The sequence below is a fragment of the Octodon degus genome, unplaced genomic scaffold, assembly GCF_000260255.1.
Source record: "Octodon degus isolate 3935 unplaced genomic scaffold, OctDeg1.0 scaffold00304, whole genome shotgun sequence".
NCBI classification, from domain to species: domain Eukaryota; kingdom Metazoa; phylum Chordata; class Mammalia; order Rodentia; family Octodontidae; genus Octodon; species Octodon degus.
The window spans coordinates 973,776-996,842 of NW_004524880.1; the positions used below are offsets into that span (position 1 = coordinate 973,776).

General features: G+C 56.7%; 2 protein-coding genes across 2 annotated transcripts in view; one reads left to right on the plus strand and one right to left on the minus strand.

Moving 5' to 3' along the window:
- Colgalt1 (collagen beta(1-O)galactosyltransferase 1) overlaps window positions 1-6,453 on the plus strand; it is a 19,906-nt gene extending 13,453 nt beyond the window's left edge. Inside the window, exons 6-12 of the mRNA XM_004647392.2 lie at window positions 2,629-2,748; window positions 3,656-3,732; window positions 3,816-3,922; window positions 4,005-4,137; window positions 4,295-4,422; window positions 4,980-5,186; window positions 5,322-6,453. Of these exons, the coding sequence (XP_004647449.1) occupies window positions 2,629-2,748; window positions 3,656-3,732; window positions 3,816-3,922; window positions 4,005-4,137; window positions 4,295-4,422; window positions 4,980-5,186; window positions 5,322-5,589 (1,040 nt within the window). The 3' untranslated portion in view covers window positions 5,590-6,453. The remainder of the gene's footprint in view (window positions 1-2,628; window positions 2,749-3,655; window positions 3,733-3,815; window positions 3,923-4,004; window positions 4,138-4,294; window positions 4,423-4,979; window positions 5,187-5,321) is intronic.
- Window positions 6,454-10,667: 4,214 nt separating this feature from the next.
- Window positions 10,668-23,067, minus strand: part of Unc13a (unc-13 homolog A) — a 44,577-nt gene continuing 32,177 nt past the window's right edge. The window contains exons 35-44 of the mRNA XM_023707646.1: window positions 22,141-22,264; window positions 20,025-20,063; window positions 19,170-19,199; window positions 18,004-18,060; window positions 17,626-17,706; window positions 16,963-17,110; window positions 16,182-16,238; window positions 13,649-13,741; window positions 12,827-12,986; window positions 10,668-12,353 (exon numbers count right to left, since the gene is read on the minus strand). Of these exons, the coding sequence (XP_023563414.1) occupies window positions 12,053-12,353; window positions 12,827-12,986; window positions 13,649-13,741; window positions 16,182-16,238; window positions 16,963-17,110; window positions 17,626-17,706; window positions 18,004-18,060; window positions 19,170-19,199; window positions 20,025-20,063; window positions 22,141-22,264 (1,090 nt within the window). The 3' untranslated portion in view covers window positions 10,668-12,052. The remainder of the gene's footprint in view (window positions 12,354-12,826; window positions 12,987-13,648; window positions 13,742-16,181; window positions 16,239-16,962; window positions 17,111-17,625; window positions 17,707-18,003; window positions 18,061-19,169; window positions 19,200-20,024; window positions 20,064-22,140; window positions 22,265-23,067) is intronic.

Below are 23,067 nucleotides of genomic sequence, written 5' to 3' on the forward strand. Positions count from 1 at the left end.
ATTATTCTTTCCTGCATCCTCGTTGTTTTTAAGAGATCCTTTCTTACCTTTTCACTAGCTCCACCAGCATCTTCAAGATATGAAACTGTCTTCACGTTCACTTAAACGGTTTTGTAAGCTCGTGATTGAGGTTTTCATTTCCTCTATATCTCTTTGACTGTGCTTCATGCGATCTATTTCTTTCCTGTATTGCTCATTCAAGGAATCCGTCATTTTTCTAATCTCCTCTATTTTTTTCTCAATGTCTTCTTTCGAAGCAGTTATAAATTCTTTTACTGCAGTGTTGTTTTCAGATTGGGTTTCCTCCCTATGTTTCTGTAGTTGCTTCTTTACTTCAGATGCTATGAGTTCTGAGAATTCTTTTTTTATTTCAGAAAATAATTGCTTTCTGAGTTCCTCTATAACTTTGTGCTGTTGCTTATTTATTGTCAACCCTCTTAAGTCATGCATTTGAGGCGAGCTAGTGTCCTCTGCACTTTTCCTGGGTGGGCACTGGGTTTCCTCCATATGTTTCAGCATTTGATTCTTTACTGAAGATGTTATTAATTCAGGGATTTCTTTTTTTATTTCCAATCTGAGTTCCTCTATACCTTTCTGCAGCTGTTTCTTTATTTCAGAAGCCGTTGATTCATTGCTTTCAGCTGTATGATTCCGTTTGTTCTGTGTTAGTGTCCTCTGCAATTGTTATGGGTGAGCTTGAGTTCTGAGATTGCATTTTGTTCCTTCTCGTCATTGTGTGTAGCACTGTCTTCTAACCTTTGTTGTAGATCTTTGGTGCAGTTATAACCTTAGCACCTCCTAAAGTTCAGGTGTAGATCTACAAAGTTTGGATTTATCCAGCTCTGCCTGGCTTGGGTCTGGCTGCTGTGCTCAGCTCCATCCTTTGCTGCCTTTGGGGGTGAACCTGTTGTGCCCCTCTGCAAGATGTTCTGCTCCTGGGCTAGCTTGGTGGTTCTGTCCCCTACACTCTCTGCAGAGATTGCAGCTGCAGGGTTTCACTCCAGCCCTTATGCCAGTCCTGAGGTGAGTCTGGAGGGGGCAAGGTGGAGTAGGGGGGAGAGGCAGCCCTCCCACACACTTACTGGACCTGGGCTAGGACTCTATCTGGGGGTTCCTGGAAGGCAACAGAAATTCCTACTCTGAGAGAGGGGTGGGGGAGGTACTGCGGAGTGGTGGGGGGTGTCCCAAGTGGGTGGAAGAGGGTCTGACCCACTCTGCGCTTGGGCTGGGACCAGTAGGTCCTTCCGGTGCAGGGTAGCCGGAAGCTTTCCCACACACTTACCGGGCCTGGGCTAGGACTGGGTCTGGGGGTTCCCCGAATGCTGCCCACAATAAAGATTTGTAGTGGTTGGCCAGATAGCTCAGTGGGTTAAAGTGCCTGCTTAGACAGATGCTTAGGCGCCACGGGTTTGATCCCTGACCTTGTGTGCGGGCCCTGCCCCCGCCCCGGAGCCCTGAGAGGCGATTGAGGGGTGTAGTGTCAGCCTGTAATGTCAGCACTTGGGAGGCTGAAAAACAGGAAGTATCAGTACAAGTCTGATCTGTGTAGTGAGACTCTGTAGGCACTGTACTAACTACATTAAAATTTGTAAATTAGTTTTGGCAAGAAATTAAGGGCAACAGCCTTAAGATGGAAGAACTGTAACTATATGTAGTAAAAAGTATGTCGAAGTCAGGGATTTTCCCTGCTGGAGGCTGTGGACCAGGCTGGAACGGGCTTTGCAGCGAAAGAGCTCACACGCCCAGCAGCCGGTGTGTTATTCTTTTTTTGTTGTTGATTTTTCTTTTTGCGGAACCAGTGATTGAACTCAGGCACTTGTGATTGCCAGGGAAGTGCTTATTCTCTTGAGCCATCTCCCCAGTCCCAGCCGGTGTGTTTTAAAGAGCTGTGAACAGGCAGCCCAAAGGCCCAGGACCCCTCAGAGGAAGGCCGACAGTATTTTGTGGCATGCGAACAGTTTCTGCAGCTCAGATTTCTGCTCCTAAGTCCAGCAGGATGGGACATGTCTGGAGTCCCCGCTCCTCAGAAGGCTGAGGCAGGATGATCTCAAGTTCTAGGCCAGCCTAAACAACTCAGCAGAACCTTGGTTCCAAGACGGAAACAAACAATAGACACAGACTAACCCAGACGTAAGGCACCTGTGCAAGGACTGCTGCAGAAGGCAGCAGTGTCCCCCGTCTTCTGTCCTACAAGGCCATCTGTTTCAGGGTCACTTTGTCTGTTGCAGCAGGGTTTGTTTTACTCTTTTTAAAAATTTCCTATGGCTAGGCATGGTGGCACATGCCTGTAATCCCAGCACTTGGGAGGCTGAGGCAGGAGGATCATTGAGAGTTTGAGACCAGCTGGTCTACAAAGTAAGCTCAAGACCAGCCTGAACTGCATAGCAAGATCCTGTCTCAAAAAAGACAATAAATAAATGAATAAATAAAAACTTATTATGGCACTAGGGGTTAAAGTCTGGGTATTTGCACTGAGCCACACCCCCAGCCCCTTTCAATTTTGAATAGTGTCTCAGTAAATTGTCCAGACTGGGCTTGCCCTTGAGACCCTCCTGCCTCAGCCTCCTGAGTGCCTGGCTTTGCCCTGACCCACCCTCCCATCCCGGGTCCCTCTTGGGCCTGCTGCAGAGGTGCAGATGTACGTGTGCAACAAGGAGGTGTATGGCTTCCTTCCCGTGCCTCTGCGGTCGCACAGCTCGCTACAGGATGAGGCCGAGAGCTTCTTGCACGTCCAGCTGGAAGTGATGGGTGAGTCCACCTCCCCCCGGGGTCTAGGCCCTTAAACTGTCTCTGGTGGCTGCAGGTGGAACTGCACCGGTGCCGAGCTCTGGCAGTGACATCCGGAGTCAGCAGCAGGGGCAGTGCCATCAACTCCAACCCTAATCCATAAACCCTAACCTCAGCTCCAGTCCCAAGCGAACCCTGAGCCTGACCCCGTGCTGGACGGTACTGAACAGTGGCAAGAGGCCCATAGTGTTACCATGTCTGCCCCAGGGCTCTTCTATTTTGAAATAGGGTCTTGCTATGTAGTATAGGCACACCTCACCCTCCCGAGCTGGGATGACAGGTGTGTGCCACTATGCCCAGCCTCTTTCTGTTACTTCTGATGAGAAGATTCATGTTGCTGGTAAAAACTCACACTCTTAGCAAGCCTGGCAGCACACATCTGTTATGCCAGGACCCAGGAGGCTGAGGCAGGAGGATAGCATCCTTGAGGCCAGCCTGGGGAATTTACTAACTTAGCAAGACTCTGTCTCAGAATAAGAAATCAGCAAGGGCTGAGGATGGCACTGTGTATTGGATGCCCAGAGTTTGAATCCCCATGCTGCTGAGACTTTTGTTTGGCAGTTCCTGTGGGCTGGTTGTTGCCCACACAGCCTGGCCCCTTTTGGGTATGGGTTCCCTCCCCTAGCCCTGCTAGACTCGGCCCTCTGGTGGGCTCTTGTGCAGTGGGTGGTCAGACCCTGCCCCCCCCCAAGGGCCCAGAGAGGCCTCGGAGCCAGGAGCAGGCCTGCTTACGGCCCTGGTGGGAGAGATCTGAGTGGGGAGGGAGGAACCCAGTATGTGCCAAGGTCCTGGGGCAGCGTGAGCTGGGGCAGCCCACGAGTGGAGGGGTGGGAAAAGCCTGGCTAGAGGCTGGCTTCTCTGCCCGCAGTGAAGCACCCGCCCGTGGAGACCTCGAGGTTCCTTGCGGCGCCCACCAGGACTCCTGACAAGATGGGCTTCGATGAGGTGGGCAGCACACTGGGGTGTGGTGGGCGCGGGCACGGCGGGAGCAGGGCGGTGGGAGCCGGGACCCACGGAGCTCTGCCCAGGTCTTCATGATCAACCTGAAGCGGCGCCAGGACCGGCGGGCCCGCATGCTGCGAGCACTTCAGGAGCAGGAGATTGAGGCCCGGCTGGTGGAGGCCGTGGACGGCACGTGAGTCCGGCTGGGCGGGGGGGGGGCGCCGCGGGGGACCTGGGCGCGGCCCTGCTGCTCACACCCGTGCCCACGCCTGCAGGGCCATGAACAGCAGCCAGGTGGAGGCGCTGGGCATCCAGATGCTGCCAGGCTACCGGGACCCCTACCATGGACGGCCGCTCACCAAGGGCGAGCTGGGCTGCTTCCTGAGCCATTACCACGTCTGGACCGAGGTGGGCTCTAGGGAGCCTGCCGCTGGTCACAGGGAAAACAGGCCGTTGGAGGGGTGGGCCGGCACCCCCCAGGTGAAGCAGGACCGCCATCCTGGCCAGTGGGGAGGCTGGGGCTGCCGGGCCTGGTCTCAGGGGCCGGGGTCCTTCCCCCCCACAGATCGTGGAGCAGGGATTGCAGAAGTCGCTGGTGTTTGAGGATGACCTGCGTTTCGAGATCTTCTTCAAGCGGCGCCTGATGAACCTCATGGGAGACGTGGAGAGAGAGGGGCTGGACTGGGACCTCATGTAAGTGGGCGCGGCCTGTGATGGGAAGGATGGCTGGGGCCCTGTGGGCGTGGCCGGGGCTGCTGCAGTTTGCGCTGGCGCCTGGAGGCGTGGCCATCCTATAGCTCTGGGCGTGGTTAGTGGGTAGGTGTGGCAGACACAGTTGGGCCCGGGCTGGCACTGTGTGGGGGAGTGGGGAAGCCTGTCAGGGGTGGGCGGGGGCCTGGCCAGGGAGGTCTAGGCCTACTTCGTGGAAAGTGGAGACCCATGGAGCCTGAGGGGGCGTGGCCGAGGCGACCGGGAGCTGGTGGGTGTACCTGGGATGTGGGCACGTGCAGAGCTGGGGGTGCATCTTCAGAGGTGTGACCTCCTGCAGTGGGCTGGTCTCCCTCCAGAGCAGTCTTAGCCCGCCCTTCCAGGCCTGGCCTTCCACCTCCCACAGCTCAGGTACCCTTGGGAAACGCTCCCCATCCCCTCTGCACCCCGGAGCTCTGTGGCCCTACTTCACCAGCCCTGGGCTTTCCTGGGGACTCTTGAGGGTGGAGGGAGCCTGAGAGCACCCTGGCTCTGCACCCCAGCTACGTGGGCCGGAAGCGGATGCAGGTGGAGCACCCCGAGAAGGCTGTACCCCGCGTGCGGAACCTAGTGGAGGCCGACTACTCATACTGGACGCTGGCCTACGTCATCTCTCTCCAAGGCGCCCGCAAACTGCTGGCTGCCAAGCCGCTGGCCAAGATGCTGCCAGTAGACGAGTTCCTGCCAGTTATGTTCGACAAGCACCCCATGTATGTAGCTGGGCCCCTGCTCTGCTCCGGGTGGGCGCGCTGTGGGCTCCAGCGGGCTTACCTGGGCCCCCAGCTCCCGTCCCAGTCCTCCTCCTCCGCCCCCAGCCCTGTGCCCACCCTGCCCCTGTCCCCTAGGTCTGAGTACAAGGCCCACTTTTCCCCCCGCGACCTTCGTGCCTTCTCCGTGGAGCCACTGCTCATCTACCCCACGCACTACACGGGGGATGACGGCTACGTGAGTGACACAGAGACCTCAGTCGTGTGGAACAATGAGCTGGTGAAGACAGACTGGGACCGCGCCAAGTCACAGAAGATGCGGCAGCAGCAGGCGCTGAGCCGGGAGGCCAAGAACTCAGACGTGCTGCAGTCGCCACTGGACAGCGCTGCTCGCGACGAGCTCTGAGGCTTGCAGCGCCTGCCTGCGGCACAACAGGGTGTGCCCTGGCTCCTGGGGCTCCCTACCAGGGCTGCTCTGTCCTGCCTGCTGTCACCCAGCAGTCACTCGCTCCAGGTGCATTTGTGCTCACGGGCGCCCACTGGATGCAGGGCGCCGCGGCCTGGGCCATGAGTGGTTTTCCCAGGAATCGATCGGATCCTGAAGCATTTATCGATTGGGTTAACAGCATTGCGGATGCAGAGTTATATGTAACATCTACCAAGTATTTATTAAGTGCTGCTTGGGGGGCGCCATCTTAGGCTCTGAGAAATATGAGAGAACACGCTTTCATTTGCTTTCTGAAACTGATCCAGCACCTTCTGTGTGCCCGGTGCTTATGATGGAGAAGTTCTTCATACGTTCCGCTTGCCGAGTGCCCCCTTTGCCTTGGCAGCAGGGTGGGTGCACGTGTGGCGCTGTGCTCACTCAGTGTGTGCCAGGCCGGTTGATGAGCGCAGCCCAAGCTCAGCCTGCACTGCCGCCCAGCGGTGCCCAGGTGACCAGCTGTCCCTGTGGGAATGCAGGCCCACCCCATCCGTGTGCCGGTGTCTGCCGAGCGTGGTGCTGAGCAGGGTGCGGATGGGCAGCCTGTGCCTCCCCTCCCTCACAGATGCCCCGGCCCTCCTCTCAGGGGTGGTCTCTGCCTCTTGGCAGCGTCCTGTCCTCAGCCTTCTGGGGCAGTGTGTGAGGCCTTGGGGGTGGCTACACCGGGCTGCGGCTCCAGCCTTACCTCCACTGGGTGCTGGGCCTGTCTGGGTGGGTGGTTGTGCCTTCCAGCAGATTGAACGTCAGAGTGGGGATGGTGGGATGGCCAACGTGGGGACCTGCATATTTTTGTATTAAATGTTTCTGGTTGGTTTTCACTGATGTCTGTCATTTTGCTTGTTGCTACATACCTCCTGCAACCCTCCTCCCAGCATGGTGGAGATCGTTGCCTGGGCTGCTGCTTGGTGGCTAAGGAGGGGCCGTTTACTGAGACCTTTTCGCAAAACCCCAAAAGGGCTGGGATTGTGGTTCACTGGGAAGACCTGCAAATGGCAAAGCCTGAAGCAGATTGTAGGACAGGTAGGTGCAGGACTGACCCAGGGACAGAAGGGGAGGAAGTATGGCTTGGTCCCCAGAGGCACCCTAGGTTATGTGAGGGGGACCCCAGTGAGTCTGTAGGAGGGACCTGAGCCAGGAGGCAGCACCCCATGACCTCAGCTCCCAGGGGGAGGGTGCCTTGGCAATTTTGTCATCTAGCCCTCTGGCTTGAGGGGTGCTTCAGCCCCAGGGTGCATGGGGACAGATTCACTGCTCCTTAAAATCCCACATTGGGTGACCAGAGTGGACAAAGGCAGAACACCAGCCAAGCAAACCTACAAAGCCATACACACTGTGTGTCCCCAGTGACAGGAACACCTGCTGGAAAAATGCTGGGGAAATTCAGAATAGCTTCTGGACACCCCTCACACCGGTGGGGATCAAAACTTACACAGTGGGATAGGATTTGTACAGAGCCCATGCACACCTTCCTGTCTTTAAATGATCTCTAAATGATTTAGGGTGCCAGATAAATGGGGTTGCACACCTGTCACCCTGGAGCTCTGGGAGGCTGAGTCAGGAAAACATCAAGTTCGATTTCAGGGTGGGTAACTTAGACCCTTGCAAAACACAAAATAGGGCTGGGAATCCGGCCCAGTGTGAAGGCCTGGACATGAGGCACACCTGGTGCTGTGTAATGGAAGAAGCCCATGTTTGCTCCCTACAGACCCAAGATTCTCCTGAGTGATCGTTTCCTTTCACAGCTGGTTGGCTGCTCAGATGCAGAAGTGGTAGGTGTGAACACTGACCAAATGCCTTTTAAAAAAGAATTGCTGGGGCTGGGCAATAGCTCAGTGGCATGAGTGCCGGCCTAGCAAGCAGAAGGTGCTGAGCTTGATCTCTAGTACCAAAAATAAATCAGACTAAAACAAAAGCACAAAAACCCAAAATAAAAAAGAATCATCAGGCTGGATGTGGCTTAGGATCGAGCTCCGTCTCCCATGTACAGAGCCCTGGATTCCATCCCCTGGCACTGGAAACAAAACAGTAAAACAGCTCAGCCAGCCTTGTGCCCAGACCAATGTGGGGTGGTAGCTTGGAATCTTGAAGTTGGATTTCATTTGGAATGTAATCACATGACACATGTCACCAGCATGACAACCTTTTTCTTTATTTTTGCCCTCTGTATGGGGGACTGAGCCCAGGGCCTTCCCATGGAGCTGCCTTCCCAGTGCTTCTGAAAATTATTTTGAGACAGAGCCTCAGGCTGGAATGAAGTCTGCGATCCCCCTGCTTTACCCTCCAGGGGTGCTGGGATTCTAGGGATGCACCACCTATACAGCTGGTCTTTCTTCTGTTCTAATGAGCCAGATTGCAGATTCCAGGCACAGCAGTGGGGCTGAGTCAGGTCTACAGGAGAGCATGTCCATGCACAGAGCCAGCCTTTCCAAGCCCACTAGGCCTCAGGTGCCAACCCTGAAACACCCACTGTTTCCACTCCTGGCTACTGGCGCAGAAGCAGGAGCAGGGCATGGGGAGGCTCTGTCCCTTGGGCCGTGGAATATGCCTGGGGCTATGTGATGCAGGCTGTCCCCAGTCTCAAGGGGCGTTGGACAACTGGGCTATATGCTGCAAGTGACAAGTGCTGGGGCAATGTCACCCTGCACCCATTCCTGCGTGTCATCATGTTGGCGACAGGTGTAATGTGATCAGTGCAACCATCATGAATGATTGAAAGGTTCTGTCAGTGTGAACCTCATACAGTCCATGGAGATGGTATTCAGAGCTTCTCCTGCTGTCCTTGGGTCATGAGCCTGCCTGAGGACTTTTGAGAGTCTTGGTAGATGGGGGCCAGGGAGATGGCTCAGTAGAATAAGCGCTTGCCTAGCAAGTGCAAGGACCTGAGTTCAATCTTCGGTTCCGCCAACCCCCCCCCCCCCAAACAAACAAACAAAAAACCCTCACAGTCGTGCTAGATGTCTCTGGCTGGCCACATTTGGCAGGCTTTCTGCCTCAGCCTCACCAAGCCTGGCCCTGATGTGTCCATGACTTGGGAACCCTCAAAGGTCACCATACACCTAAGGCTGTGTGCTTTTTTTTTTTTTTTTTAATGTCTGCTGTTAATAAAATATTTTTACAGAGACCAAAAAGTCAAAGTCAGAGTAGTGCAAAACATTTCAACACCATGCATTCATGAGCACTTGTCATTTGCTCTGAATTTGCGTCCCAAGTCGTGTATTTACAGGGAAATGAGTGCATCTTGGGACAACGGACAGGGCAAAGAAAAACAGAAGGACACAGAGAGCAGACAAGGTGAGTTCACATTGCAATCACATGCGGGGCAGGCGGGGTCCACAGAGCCCGGTCTGGGTGGGACATGGCCGGCCGTGACTGCAGGTGAGGGTGGGTCTCACCTGACACCACCAAAAAGGCGAAGAGAAAAGCAACAGCTGTCAGCAAAGACGACTTTGGTCCTTAACGATTCTTAAGAAAGGCTGTGACCCTCGAACCTTGGCCCCCACCCACAGGGTGGACACGCGGGACAGCGTGGGCCCCAGAGCCTGCACAGAAGCTCGAGGGCTTCCGGTTGGGGTCGAGTTTTTTGCGTGTCTGATGGGGTGGGGACTTGGCCTTGGCCGGGACTAGGGTGCAGCTGGCATCTCCTGGTGGCAAGCACCGAGCAGCAGCAGCTCTGGGTCCTCTCAGCCCTCCTGTATCAGCCTCCCCCCGGACATCTCCACCCACACAGCTCTCCACCTGGCCCTTCTTCTTGGTTTCCCATCCTCTTGGGAGCCGGCTTTGGCTCGGTGCCCTGTGTCAGCCTCTCTCTTCTTCCCTGTCTCTCTCACACTCTTACCCTCCCTGGACCCCAGGAAGTTTGAGCCCACCTGGAAAGACCAATGCCACACACAGCAGGCCCAGAGCTGGGGAAGCCCTGATGCTCTCCAGGGCACCTCCTCTCAAGCTGCCAGCAACCTCCACCTCTCTGAGCCCTTGCACCCCACGTGAGAGCGCCTGCTATCTGGGGGGCCTCAGGTCTGTGGAGACCCAGTAAGAGGATGTTGACACTCTCCTGCCCAACACAACCTCCCACCATCCCGAGAAGCCCTGGTTGGGCCCTGGAGAAAGCGCCAGACAATGACTCTCGGGTCTTCTAGCATCAGGATTGGACTGGAGGGGATAGGAGTAGGCATTCCTGAGGAACAGAGGGATGGTCTCCTATAGGAAGGGACTTTTGCAATGGGCTTTGGCGAATGAGTAGGAGTTCTCTGGGCAAAGAAAAGGGGGAGGAAATTTCAAAAGCAGTTCTAAACTGGGAGTCAGGAAAATTCATTCAACAAACACCCCCTTAAACTCACTCCAGAAGCCTGCACTGGTGCTGGAGAAACACATGCACATACACACACACAAACACGGGTGCGCTTTTGGGGGACTTGACCCAAAAGACTCCTAAGAAATCTCTGGGAATTATGCTCACTGTTCCTGGCAACTCAGCTCCCAGCCGCTCCCTGTCCTGAGCTCCAGCCCCCAGTGTTTCTGGTGTTTTCAGCTCTGGCACCCTACCCTTCCTCACCCCTAAATGGCCTGGATTTCTGAGGTCTCGTTAACAGAGGCTCCAAATCCCTTGCCCTGGAGGCGCCTGGAAGTCCCGAACCCAGGAGAACTCGCATCCTGCCCTCTGGGTTAGGACTTGGATCACCTGACCCATCCTGGACTCTGGGACTGTGGAGCAAATATGCGCACAGGGAATGGCATTTCTTCTAGACGTTTGCCACTAAAGCGTCAGGAAACCACAGCCACCAACATGTGCCACTCCAAGCCTAGCTTGTGCGGACAGCCTTCTAAGAGAAGCTAAAGCCTAGAGCCCAGTCAGTCACAGCCAGGCCCCTGTGGCCCAGCTAAGGGCAGAATTTTTCTTTTTCTTTTTTTTTTTTTGTGGAACTGGAGATTGAATTCAGGCCCTTGCACTTGCCAGGGAAGCTCTTATTCCACTGAGCCATCTCCCCAGCCCCCTTCAGAATTTTTCTTTTCTTGCCAGTGACCTCTGAAAGCGTCACCGAACCAATTTCAGTGCCCCCGGCACACTGTCCCTCTCATCGATCTGTTCTCCACAGACAGCTTTTGGATCCCGGAATCTAGGCTCTCTCAGCTTTAAAAAGTGGAGCTCCCTGATCATCTTAGAACGAAAAAAAAAACAAAAACCAACAACAAAACCAACCAAAAAAACTCAAACAAACAAAAACCACCTCAGAGCATGCAAAGCCGGAATCCTGGAGGGCCTCAGGACCGCACCTCCCCTGAATCAGCCTCTCCAGTCACCCCCTCGCCTGCTGGCCCTGGGAAGGCCCTGCAGAATCCGGCCCCAGGGGTCCAGTGCCATCTGCCCCATTTTATTCTTTCTCAGCCAGCTCGCTTGGGGTCCGGGTGGAGCAGCAGAGGTGGGCACAGAGGCTGCACTGAGCTTTCCTGCAGGGACCCTGGGTGCGCCGGAGGAAGCGATCCCCTCTCCCCCCACGAACCAGAGCCCAGTGCCCATGTGGGGTGGCAGGGGAAGTTCTGAGCACAATCTCGCCCTCATCCGGCAAGGTGCACACTGAGCACACACATCATTTCTGGTCTCTTTCGGCTCCTTCCTGCCTGAAGAATTCTAGGAAAGGAAGAAGAGATGGGGCCATGGGAACCCCAACCCTCACTTTCTTGTTGGGAGGTCAGGGAGAAAGGCCGAGGGTGGGCATCTGGCTCAGCAGCCAGAGGATTGCGGATGCCCCGGCCCAGCCCGGGAAAACTTGGGGCTTTGGGGTTAGCAGCAACGGGGAGCCGACTGGGAGCTCGGGCCTGGGGCCGCAGGGGCCATGGCACTGGGAAAATGGGCCTCAGGATTGGCATCCGGCACATGGGCTGGACCGGGGTCTCGGGGAGGCAAACCCCACAAGGGATGGGGCGAACCCCACAAGAGATGGGGCGCCCTAGGGCCACCCAGCCCAGGGTCGGGGCACCCAAGGGCGCGTGTGCTTTTGAATTCCTCTCCCTGCCCCTATGTTTTGCACAAAACATCAGCCCCGCCGCCTCTGCCGGAAGCCCTGCTCGCCCCGCCGCCCGCGCGGGGCTGAGCTCCGTGCTTGGCGATGGGCCTCGGTCTCTGGCGGGCTGGGACCGTCTATGGCTTTTCCAGGGGATGGGACGCGACCAGCCCTAGCCGGATGAAAGGCCCCTGGGTGGTGGGGGCGTGGCTTCAGGGAGGGGCATGTGGCTTCTTCCTTCAATGTCCCGGATGGGCTCCCCAGGGGGCGGGGCTTCCTTCGCGCATTTCTCTGGTGGGGGGGGGACTCGCCCAGGGCGCAGGCGCAGTCCCCTCCCGGTAAGTCCACCCTGCGCAGGAGCGGTACATCCGCTCGGCGCCCCCAAGCTACTGCGCAGGCGTGGCGCCGCCCTCCTCAGCAGAGCGCGTGTCCGACTTGAGCTTGACGAATTCCTTGGCCACCTCGTCGTTGCTGCGCTGCGAGAGGATGCGCAGCACCGTGAGACCCGTGTCATCCATGTGGATTCGGCGGCCGAGCGGCAGCCAGCAGGCAGCACTCCCGCGCTGGGCTAGCTCTCGCAGTTGCAGCACGGCCAGCCCCACCGTGCGGTCCTCGCGCGCGAAGCAGTAGTCCTTGACACACACCTGCAGCTCGTAGCACTCAGGACCCACATCAGCGCTCAGCGTGCTGGGGCAGAGGGGCAGTGCATGAGCAGGGTCTGCCCCCAGGCCCTGCCCTGTATCTTAGCTACTCGGCTGGTTCCCTGCTGCCCCACACTGAGCCACTGCCACTGCAGTTATCCCACTCCGGAATCTCCTACTAGGCTCGGCCCACCCTATCCCCTGGCAACTCACCGTCCAATCTAGGCTCTGCCAAGCCCACTCTAACTCCCACCTTGCAGCAGACCCACATCTCAGGACTGTTTTTGTCTCTTCTCCATCCCCGCAATAATACCCCTTTCACTTCCTCCCCTGGGCACCACCTAGCCCACCCATGTCCCCTCCCGGATGTCTTTCCTGCACTGGGCATCTCCCTGTAGAGGTGGCTCCTGCCTCTGCTTCTGGGGCACAGTCAGGCACCTCTCAGGGCTGGGTAGCCCTGGGTTCCACCTAGCAGACGCACCTTTCTCCCCAGACACCTCCCACGCACCCCTGACTCACAACTGGAAGCTCTCGTTGTACTTTGGCGCCCAGCTGTTATTCTTGGACTTGGTGGCGAACTTGCGTTTCTTATCGCTGAGCTGGGGCCCAATGATGTTGACCTCGATGAATGGTCTGAAGATGCCAGAAGTCTGCCATTTGAGGTCATTGGCAGCCACCACTGGTGGGACATGGAGGGAAAGCTGGTTCAGGATTGCTCAGCATGACAGAAGTAGACATCTATGGTTGTTTTTCATTTTGAGACAGGGTTTCATCGTGTAGCCTAGGATAGCCATGAACTGAAGCAGTCCCCAGAGTGCTGCGATCACAGGCATGTGCCACCACATTAGGCCATCTGTGGTTTTTCTAAACTGGTCTGAAACGGACTATATTTCCCAGCATGTCTGCCTTAGTGCAGTCATGTGACCAACTTTCACACAATGAGGTATGAGAGGAAAGGACACCTACAACTGGTTTAAAAGTAAGGGAGCATGCCTCAAAGTTTCTCTTTTTTGCTGCAGTCTGCAGTATTCTTTGGGACTTTTAGAGGAATGAAAACATTTGAGACAAAAACATAGAAGACAGCAGCGACAATCCCCCAAAACAAACAACCTCCGCCCCCAAGAAAAAAAAGATTCCTTGGATCCAGCCATTGCTACAATGGGCTCACCTCTGGTCTTCCCAGTTTTGTGAATCATTAAAAAGTGAAAGCCAAAATAAACAAGTAATTAAATGAACAAACAAAAAGTGAAAGCCAGAAGCAGTAACACAATTTCTTTCTAGTCGGTTTGATCCTGCTTTTTGTATGTCATGCAGTCGCCCCTATCCCGTCGGGCTACTCACCTTTCACCGTGACCTTTTGTTCCCCAGTTCCGGGGTGAGTGAAGAGCTCAACATGGACAGAAACTTCGCCTACAGGGTCTTCTACACCCGAGCCTGGGTGGGGTGGGAAAGATGGCCCGACGTGAGCTCTGTTCTCTCCCGCGCCCAGCAGAGCCCTGGCCCGCCTCCCGCCCACCCTGTGCTAGCGGCACCAGGTCATCAGCCCCGGCAGGGAGGTGCTGAGCAGGACTGGGCTGCTAGGAGCTCCTGGGAAGTTCTTCCATTGCTGGCCACAATTAAGTGTCCTGTGGGGTCTGGCTTCTCACTGTGTTGTTGTGTGATGTGTTAACCTCTCTGGGCCCAATGCATCTGCCTTCCTTTTCTTTTCAATGCAGTCCCCTGGGGTTCCTTTAACAAAAACACTGCTCATTGGGCCAAAGATCTACATTTCTCCTGAAGTGACACTTCGTTAGGGAATCTTGTTTGCCCTTGTGATAAAGATTCACAAGCTCGCCTCAGACTGATAAGCCAGAGAGTGTGAACTCTATTGCGGTGTTCCTCACTAAAGGAAACGCAGTATCCAATCAAGAGTAGACCCTGCTTGTGGCTGCAGGGATTGGCTCAGAGATAGTCATGTGACCCAAACTGGACCAATAGCAATTGAGTTGCGCTTCGGCTGTTATTTAAGGAAGTGTGGGTGTGCTCTCTCCAACTAGGAATAGTGAGTGAGCTGGCTCCCATGGGGGTTCCATAGAGACCAATGACCAGTGGAGACAAGATGTGATGGCCCTGTTGGAGACTGGATCTAGCTACTCCTAATGCCAATTCATCCTGGAGCTTTCAGTTCCACAGCCCTCAGATTTTCTTGTTGGTTTGAGTCACTGTGATTTTCACTTCTCTTTCTGACCACAATTAAGTGTCCTGAGTAGTCCTGTTGGGGACTGTGAACCCGTGGCCACTAGCACCTCCATGAGCCCGCCCCTGCCCCCAGGCAGCGCCCCACTCCTAGAACACCCCATGCAGAGGGCAGGAACAGGGACGAGTTGAAGGTGGGGGGTGGGGACAGGTCAGTGAAGGGTTGGTCTGCATTACCGCGATGGACAGGAAGTGGTTGAGGGTCAGGCGCAGAGGGAGACTACGTCCCCCAGACTGGGTCTGCCAGGGTCGCCGCCCACCCTAGCTGCCTTCCTCCTCATCTCAGGCTCCCGCCCCACCGTTGCATGCTCAGCCTGCCCTCCCGCAAGGCCGATGCTTCATAGCAAGCTCAATCCGGGCCAGACTGGGGTGCCGGTTAGAGTGGGGTCGGGTGAGAGGTCAGACCAAGGCCAAGGCTAGTGAGAAGGCGAGAGGCAGCGCTGCGCCCCTTCCCAGGGTTTGCTGGCTCCACGGGGAATGCTCTCTCCTGGGTGGCTGTGATCCCCAACCCCCTACCCCACTCCCGTCCTGGGCAAGTGGCTCTGCCTCCTCGATCCTCAGCTGTCTCGTGTGCGCAGTGGTGGGTGTCCTCCCTGCACTGTTCGAAAGTACTTATCTCTGTAATTTTGCAATACTGGGGATTAAGCCCTGAGCTGTGTGTGTCCCCAGCCCTTTTCAAACTTATTCTTGGAAGACAGGGTCTCACCAAGTGGTTAAGTGGCCCAGGCTGGCCTCAAAGTCCAGACCATCCTGCCTCAGCCTCCCAGAGTCCCGGGATAACAGGCATCATGCCTGGCTGTGAAAAATTCCTTGGCGACCACTCAAGAAACCCATGGCACTGGGTCTGGCTTGGAATCAGAGTTTGAAATGTTAGTTGTGTACTACTCTGAAACACATGACAGTGAATATAACAATTGCTCTGAGCTCACCATGTGCCAGGATTGCTCCAAATTCATTAATGTATTAATTTAGGTTTTTTTTGCAACAGGGTCTCCCTATGTATCCCGAGCAGGCTGGCCTTGAACTAGGAGTGATCTTTGTGCCTCAGCCTTCCGAGTGCTGGGATTAGAGGTATTCAACACCAGGCCTGGTTATTCTAATTTTAATCCCTCTTATACTGAAAAGAATCCTGTGAAGGAGGGTTCTTGCCTGTCTCTTCTACATAAATGGACACTAAGGCCCAGGGAAGCAGATTCTTGTCCAGCAGTGCCCAGCGTGCAAAATGGCCAGGCCAGTATCTGGGTCTAGCGCTCTCTCTCTCTCTCTCTCTCTCTCTCTCTCTCTCTCTCTCTCTGTATTCCGGAGAATGACCCTAGGACCTCCCCACTGAGCTGCATCCCTCTCGTTTATCTTTGGAGACAACATCTCAGTAAGTCACTTAGTTGCCCAGGCTGGGCTTGAACTTGAGGATCCTCCTGCCTCAGCCTGCTATGGTACTAGGATGCCAGGCATGCGCTCTCAGGCCAGGCCTGGGTCCAGATAGGGCCTATCTGGGAGAGAGGGCGTGCACCTGGCGGGGCTCCTGCCCTACGTGGAGCCAGCAAGCCTCCCTTTGCCCTGCGGGCCGCGGGAAGGACAGCCTTCTACTAGCGGCCGGCAGGGGCACAGGCACCGGGCACCGGGCGCGGCGGGCACGTACCCTTCTCAGGATAAGTGTCTTCGCTAAGGGTAAACCTAGTTCCCTTGCCACCGTGGACTAACGGGGCGGGAGGGGCGGGTGAGGGCAGCGAGGGGAGGAGGGGGCGTGCGTGGGGGGCGGGGGCCGGGACAGCCAGCGACAGGGAGGAAAAACAAGAGAGAAGAGAAACGTCAGCGGGGATGCGGACGCACAACGGACACTTCCCGCGCCGGGACGCCGGGGAAACTGAGGCACGTCCCAGAAAGTGGCCGCGGGTCGGAGCTTCCTATGCCCGGGGGGGCCAGCTCGGAACAGGGGCTCCCCAAGCGGGGGGCCTAGGCCCTGCTGCTGCGCGTCAATGCAGCGGACGTGAGACAAACGGACAGAGAGAAAGCGCGAGTTTGACAAACAGGAGTGCCCTCTTAGCATCCCGCCCTCTGGACTACCCACCTATCATTGGCCCAGAGCTCCGGGGGCCCGCCCACCCACCACCGTCAATCATCCCGCAGTTCCTACGTCTCAGAGAGCCCGCCCCTGGAGCTGTCAGTCACTCCCGTTCCTGCCTGGGTCTAGAAATCAAGGACTGTGCCCTCAGATGAGCATCGCCTCGCTGGCCTACGCGGTCAGGGTTTCCACCCCCGGGAGTTTTCCATCATACCAGGGCCTGTGGTCGGAAAGGTCCCTCCTGAGACTGTCAATCACCACCTCATCCTGATGTCAACCCCTGCCCACATTCGCGGTTGCCCACCCAGTAGTCACAGAGGGCGGTGCAGGGTAGTGAGGTGCGGGGGCCTGCGCTCACCCTGCGCCGACTGCGTCTGCACGAAGGTCTTGATGAGCAGGTCGGTGGCCTGCGTGTAGAGCGACAGGGCATAGCGCAGAGACTGCAGGTCCGGGCTCTTCTCCAGGAAGGTCTTCTTGAGGCCCACGCCCCCCGCGTGGAAGTATTGCTGTCGGCCACCGAGTGGGGGAGGTGAAGCCCCAGAAGAGCTGCTTCACCCCCTCCTGCATTCCAAACCTGCCAGGGCTCCCAGCACTCTTGGAGAAGTACTCCCCCCCCCCCCTTACTCTTGCCCAGCCTCCTCGGCCGATGTCCCTACTCAGCACCTTTGTCCTTACTGTGCCTGCTGGTGGAAAGGCTCTTCCTGGCTCCTGCCCTTTGGCTTTGCCTGGTGAACTCCTGTGTATTCTTCAAAACCCTCTTCCCCATGCCCTCCTCCAGAAAACCCTCTGCTGCCCTTCTCTGGGCTCACCCAACCCCGATCTTTCCTTCAACCCCAGACTTGACCTGACAAGACTGGGGGTGCTGGTACTTAGCAGTCTCCCCTAGCCTGGAGCTCCTTAAACCCAGTATTGGCTCAGAAGAGGGTCAAGAAATGCTATAAACTGAAGGAGTCAGTGTGGGTCCAAAGCGAGCCCAGGGACATCCACCCCAGGGCTGGGCTCTGCTCACCCCGCCTCTCACCTTGATGGTGTCCAGGGCCAGTTCAACCACTGCACACTGCTTCGGGGTCAGACTCTTGGCCTCCTCTCGTACCATGTGGTCCTGGGTGGGAGAGAGGCCAGGTGGGCACCACCCCATTGAGAGAGCTGGCCTGGGGTCTGTCAGATCCCAGCACCCAGCCTGTGTGGGCACACAGGGCACCCTGCAATGCTGTCCATGAGTGACTTGGACCCGGATCCCACTGTACTTGAAGCTGAACCAAGTTCCTTTCCCCAAGATGCTGAAGTAAATAAACTGTGCCATAAGCCCAAGCATACGGCTTCTGTCTTGGGAGCCAGCTGAGCGTGTTTCCTTTCAGGGTCCAGGGTCTCCCCCTTCCCCTACCCACTCCCGCCTCACCTTGAGTTTGGAGAGCTGGCCCAGCTCCTTGGCTGCATTAAAGATCATCTGGGTTCCCTGCAGGTGAAAAAAGGTGTAGCGACATGATGGCGGGCTCCCCTCACCTGGTCCCCAGCCGTCCACCACACCCTCGCCCTGGCGCCATCTTGGTTTTTGTCCCAAGGTTCTGGGTGGGACTGTTTTTTTCTGAGGCACAGAGGTTTGGGGCCTCTGGGAAGTGGGGACTCCCTGCCGACTCACCCCCACCATGACCCTGGGCTTGAAGGACCAAGAAGCACAGTTGATTGGGCTGTGTGTGTGGGACCCCAGATAGGGTGAGAGTGGGGGAGAGCTTGAGTTAGGGTGCTCGAGGCTTCAGCAAAGGCCCCAGGCCATCCCCAGTGAGGGAGGATCAAGTATGATTTTAAATGGCAGCATCCTCTCCGGCCCCACCCCTGCTATCCCCCAAACAGACCCCCACAACCTGACAACATGGTTCCAGCTCTGGCCAGTCAGGTGGGTCTGGGCTCAAAGCCCAGCTCAGCTTTGTTGCCCTTGGCAAATTACTTAATTTCTCTGAGCCTCAGTTTCCCCATCTAAATGGGACCTCATATCTACTCTGTGGCTCCATCTTTATGCAGCACTTGCTGTGATTGCTGCTCTGTCCAGGTCACAGAGAGAGACTGGAGCCCCAGCCCCATCTCCTCGCATCCCTGGCTGATGGGACTGTGTTAGCTTGGGCGTTGGGGCCTGGGAGCTCTGGGTGGGGGCTGCGGGCCGGCGGGACATTTGGGATGACGCGATCCACAACCAGCCTCTCCTGTGGTCACTGTCAGTACCACCCGGCTGCTGCTGTCCTTGTTATTGCAGCGTTGAGGTGAAGCCTAGGGCTTCATATGGCTGGGCAAATGCTCTGCTTCGAGCTGCAACCCAGCCCTGTGCTATGATTTCCTGTGACCCCTGACGTGTTACGAGGCTCAGTCACCCAGAGCCTGGCTGCGTGGGCCTCAGTTTCCCTGCTGCACCCACCCACCTATGCCTAGTCCCTAGGCACCCTCTGCCCTGCCCGCCCTCCCCACGAGCAAGCCAGACAGACAGAGGAGGAAGAAGTGACAGACAGGGTCGACGGCACGGACCACAGAGGTGTGGGACAGGGGCGGCCAGACAGACATGGGGGCCGGGCTTACGTCTGAGTGGCTTGGCAGTTTCACCCTGCCCTGTGGAGAGAACCAGCGGGGGTCAGAGTCCTGGAGGCCTGGGGGACAGTGGGGCGGCCCTGCCCTCCAAACAGAGCCCCAGTGCCCTCCATGAGCGCCCTCCCATCCTGCCTAGCACTTGTGCCCTCCCCAGTTGGGCAGCATCCTGTACCCCCATGGGGCCTGCATCGGGCCTCTCTCTCCTCTCCCACCCTGAAAATGTCCAGATGGCACCGCAAGTTGGGTCACCATGTATGAACACACTCAGGCATGTCACACATGCAACTTGCACGCTCAGACCATCACAGATCATACACATACTAAAATACACGCAACACATACTCGCATATGTGCTCAATCACACACATAAATGCGCAGCCTCACCCTGCTGGGATGCAGGCATATGGGTAGCACTGGGCACACTGAATGCCCCCTGGGGCTGGCAGCACGAGGAGGGGGCCAAACTGGCAGCTCACAGAGGTGCACGGTGTCTCAGTGCACGGGACGGCAACTGTGCATGTGCAGCCCCAGCTCCCATCTCCTCGAGACGAACACCCCTTACAACAGGCAGCAAACCCACACACAGAACAAGCATCCGGGCCTCTGCACATACCACGGACACAGACTGGCTGCGTCCATGCAGCAAGCAGCGTTGGCTGTGGCTGCCAGTGGCAGGCGCTGCGCACACTTTCACTCACACGTGCACTAGTCCTGCCTGGCCCTACCATGAGCCCACCCGACACTTCGTGCCTGGGCCTATGCACACCCACACACACCCACAGATGCACGTGTTCACACTCACACCCAATGCCATGGTGGGACCTCGGCAACTCGAGGCCTCATTACCTTTTCTAATCCCTTGCCATGCTTTCTCAAGAGGGTGCCCTGCAGAGACAATGTCACAGGGAGGTCAGCCCGACGGGTCATGTGCCTCTGTGCTCACGGGGAACAGGGCCTGGTGCACAAGGGTGACCGCTGGGGGACTGTGGGGGACTTAGTGGTTGAGTCTTAAAGGTGTAAGAGTCAGGGACAGGGAGAAGAGGAGGTGGAGGGGGAGAGAGAGGCCAGAGAGAGCCGGAAAGCGAAGCCACTGCCCAAACCTAACCCATTTGTATTTATTGTACATGTGAAGCGCTTAGCTCTTGGGCCAACAGGAAAGCAAAATGCCTCTGTGTTGGACCAGACCTGAGTCTGAATCTCCACCCTCACACCTCTGTGCTCCATCGGCTTGAAAATGGGTGGCTCAGGCTTAGCTTTCATCATCTACAAAACAGGAACACGCGTGCTGCCTTGCTCTTGGGGTTCCCACAAAGGTGACCTGGAAGGGCTGCTAGGAGAAGACCTGTGTACACACAGCCATTCACAAATGTTTTTGTTTTTTTTTAAATTGTGATACTGGGGCTTGAAATCTGGGCCCTCACACTGAGCTACATCTGCAGCCTTCTGAACTTTTAAAAAAAATTCTTGAGATTGTTTTGCTGTGTTGCTAAACTGCTCAGCCTGAACTCGAACTTTAGTCCTCCTGCCTCAGCCTCCCAGCGTGTGCACATAGCCCAGATGCGCCGTGAACTCCTGCACGTGGATACCAGGTGTTGCGCTGAGTGACAGAGCGCTGCACACCCCACCCGGCATGTCCTGTCACCCCCGGAGCTTGCCCCAAGCGGCTTCCGGGGTGGCGGTGCCTGTTTCTGGACGCTGACCACCTCCATCACCGGCTGTGAGGAACCCCATTCCCGGGTGGGCGGGGGAGGTTAGGAGGCCAGGGAACGCATGGGCTGGGAAGGACCGAGTCTACACCAACACAGGGTCCCTGACCACAGGCATCGCCGGCTTGGGGAACCCCAGGAGCTGAGCAGGGGGAAGGGTGGCCTGGGGACCTCGCTTGGAGCCCACGAGCCTCCCCCCAACAAGCGAAAGGGTGTGGCATGGGTGTGGCTCCGCCTGGCCCCGCCCCCGACACACAGGCCTGGAGGCCTCCGCACAGGCGGGTCCAGACACAGAGCACGACAGACAGACGAATGGACGGACGGACAGAAGGACGGACGGACGGAGGGACAGACGCCTCTACTTACGATCATCTGTCAGCCGGTGGGGGGCGGTGGGGGGAATAAGGCACAGTGAGTGTCAGCGGGGGAGGGGCGTGGATGGAAGGAGGAGCAGACACCCGACCCTGCCCATCTTTGCCTTGCCCTGCCCAGCCCTGCCCAGCGGAGGGGTCCTACTGCACGCCCTCCCCGCTCAGCCTGGGCCACCGCCATTGCCAGGACAATGGCCCCCCAGCAGGCCCTGAAGGGTCTCACAGCGCCACTGGCTTCTACTTGCTCCCCTGACCTCTCTGTAACCTCTGGCTGACCCCCAAGAACCCTCTGCTTGGTGGGTGGCTAATTTCTCCTTTTTTCAAGTGACCCCACGACTCTCTGAGGAGCCTTCGAACCCCAAGACTGTGGTGACCTTGACCCCCAAGTTGACCTGTTTTCCAGGTGATCTGTGACCTCTGAATGATCCTGGGCCCAACCGTCACCTCGCTGCGTCTTATCAGCCTCTTATCAGACTCGATTTGACCTATGATCTTAAGAGTAATCCCAGTGAAATGACCCCGAACCATGAAGGACCTTTCAACCCTCTGATGATTCTGTTTGTTTTTTTGTTTTGTTTTGCTTGGTCTCCTCCATCTTCCAGGTTGGCCCTGAACTCACTATGGAACCCAGATTGGCCTCGAACTTATTTAGATCTTCCTGCCTCAGCCTCCCGCCTCAGCCTCCCTGCTGTTGAGGTATGTGCCACCATGCCTGGCTTCCTGCTGATGATCCTTGGCCCATGAATGACCTCTGGTGGCCCCAGTCACCCGCAGGTAGCCCTTCATCTGGATGCCCTCTCTGAGCCAGTGCCTTGGACCCCAGCCTGGAAGCTGAGCTCTGGGCTGCCCAATGGGCCTGGGTATCCCTGTCTCACTAGGGCTCACCGTCTGGTCAGTGAGCGGTGGGAGTACGATGGTCTTCTCCATGGTGTTCATGACCAGCTTCCACAGCTCCTTCAGCACCCGCTTCAGCACTGTCTTCTCGCAGATTTTGGCAAACAGGGTCAGGCTGGGGGCGGGGGCGGGCATGAGTGTCTGCACCGTCCACCCCTCAGCCACACCCTTAGCACAGAGGAGTTGGTGCAGGAACCCCAGGTGTGCCTGATTGGTCTCCCGGGAAGAGCCAGGATAGAAGGGGCTTTGGTTCTGGGAAAGAGCTCAGGCCCTGGCATGGAGGTGGCAGTGGGGAGCCACGGTGGGCTTGAGAGACTTGGCAGGCACTCATGCCTGAAGGACCAGTGTGGGCAGTGAAAGGGAGCAGGGAGTCTAGAGAGCAGAGGCCAGGTGGGGCTAAGGCTGTGTGCAGGTGGGAGAGCATGGGATGCTTGGGGGAGAAAGCAGCAGAGAATTCAGGGTTAGATTACTGGAGGTGAAGTAGAGAGCACAGGCTACTGCAATCCACCCGCCAGCTGACAGCCATCTACTTGCCTTCCTCTCTACCTCCTTAATTCTCTCCCTCTCTTCTTTACCTTTCCTCCATTCATCTATTCACTCACCCACTCATTTGCTTAGGGATCCACCTACCAATCCATCCACCCACCCATCCACCCATCCATCCATGCACCCATCCATTCATCCACTTACCCACCCATCCACCTACCCACCTACCCACCCACCCATTCATCTGCCCACCTACCTATCCATCCACCCATTCCCCATCCATCCACCTATCCATCTACCTACCCACCCACCCACCCATCCATCCATCCACCCACCTATCTATCCACCCATTCCCCATCCATCCACTCAGCCACATATCCACCTGTTCTTCATCCACCCACCCATTCTGTCCACCCATCCACCCTCCCACCA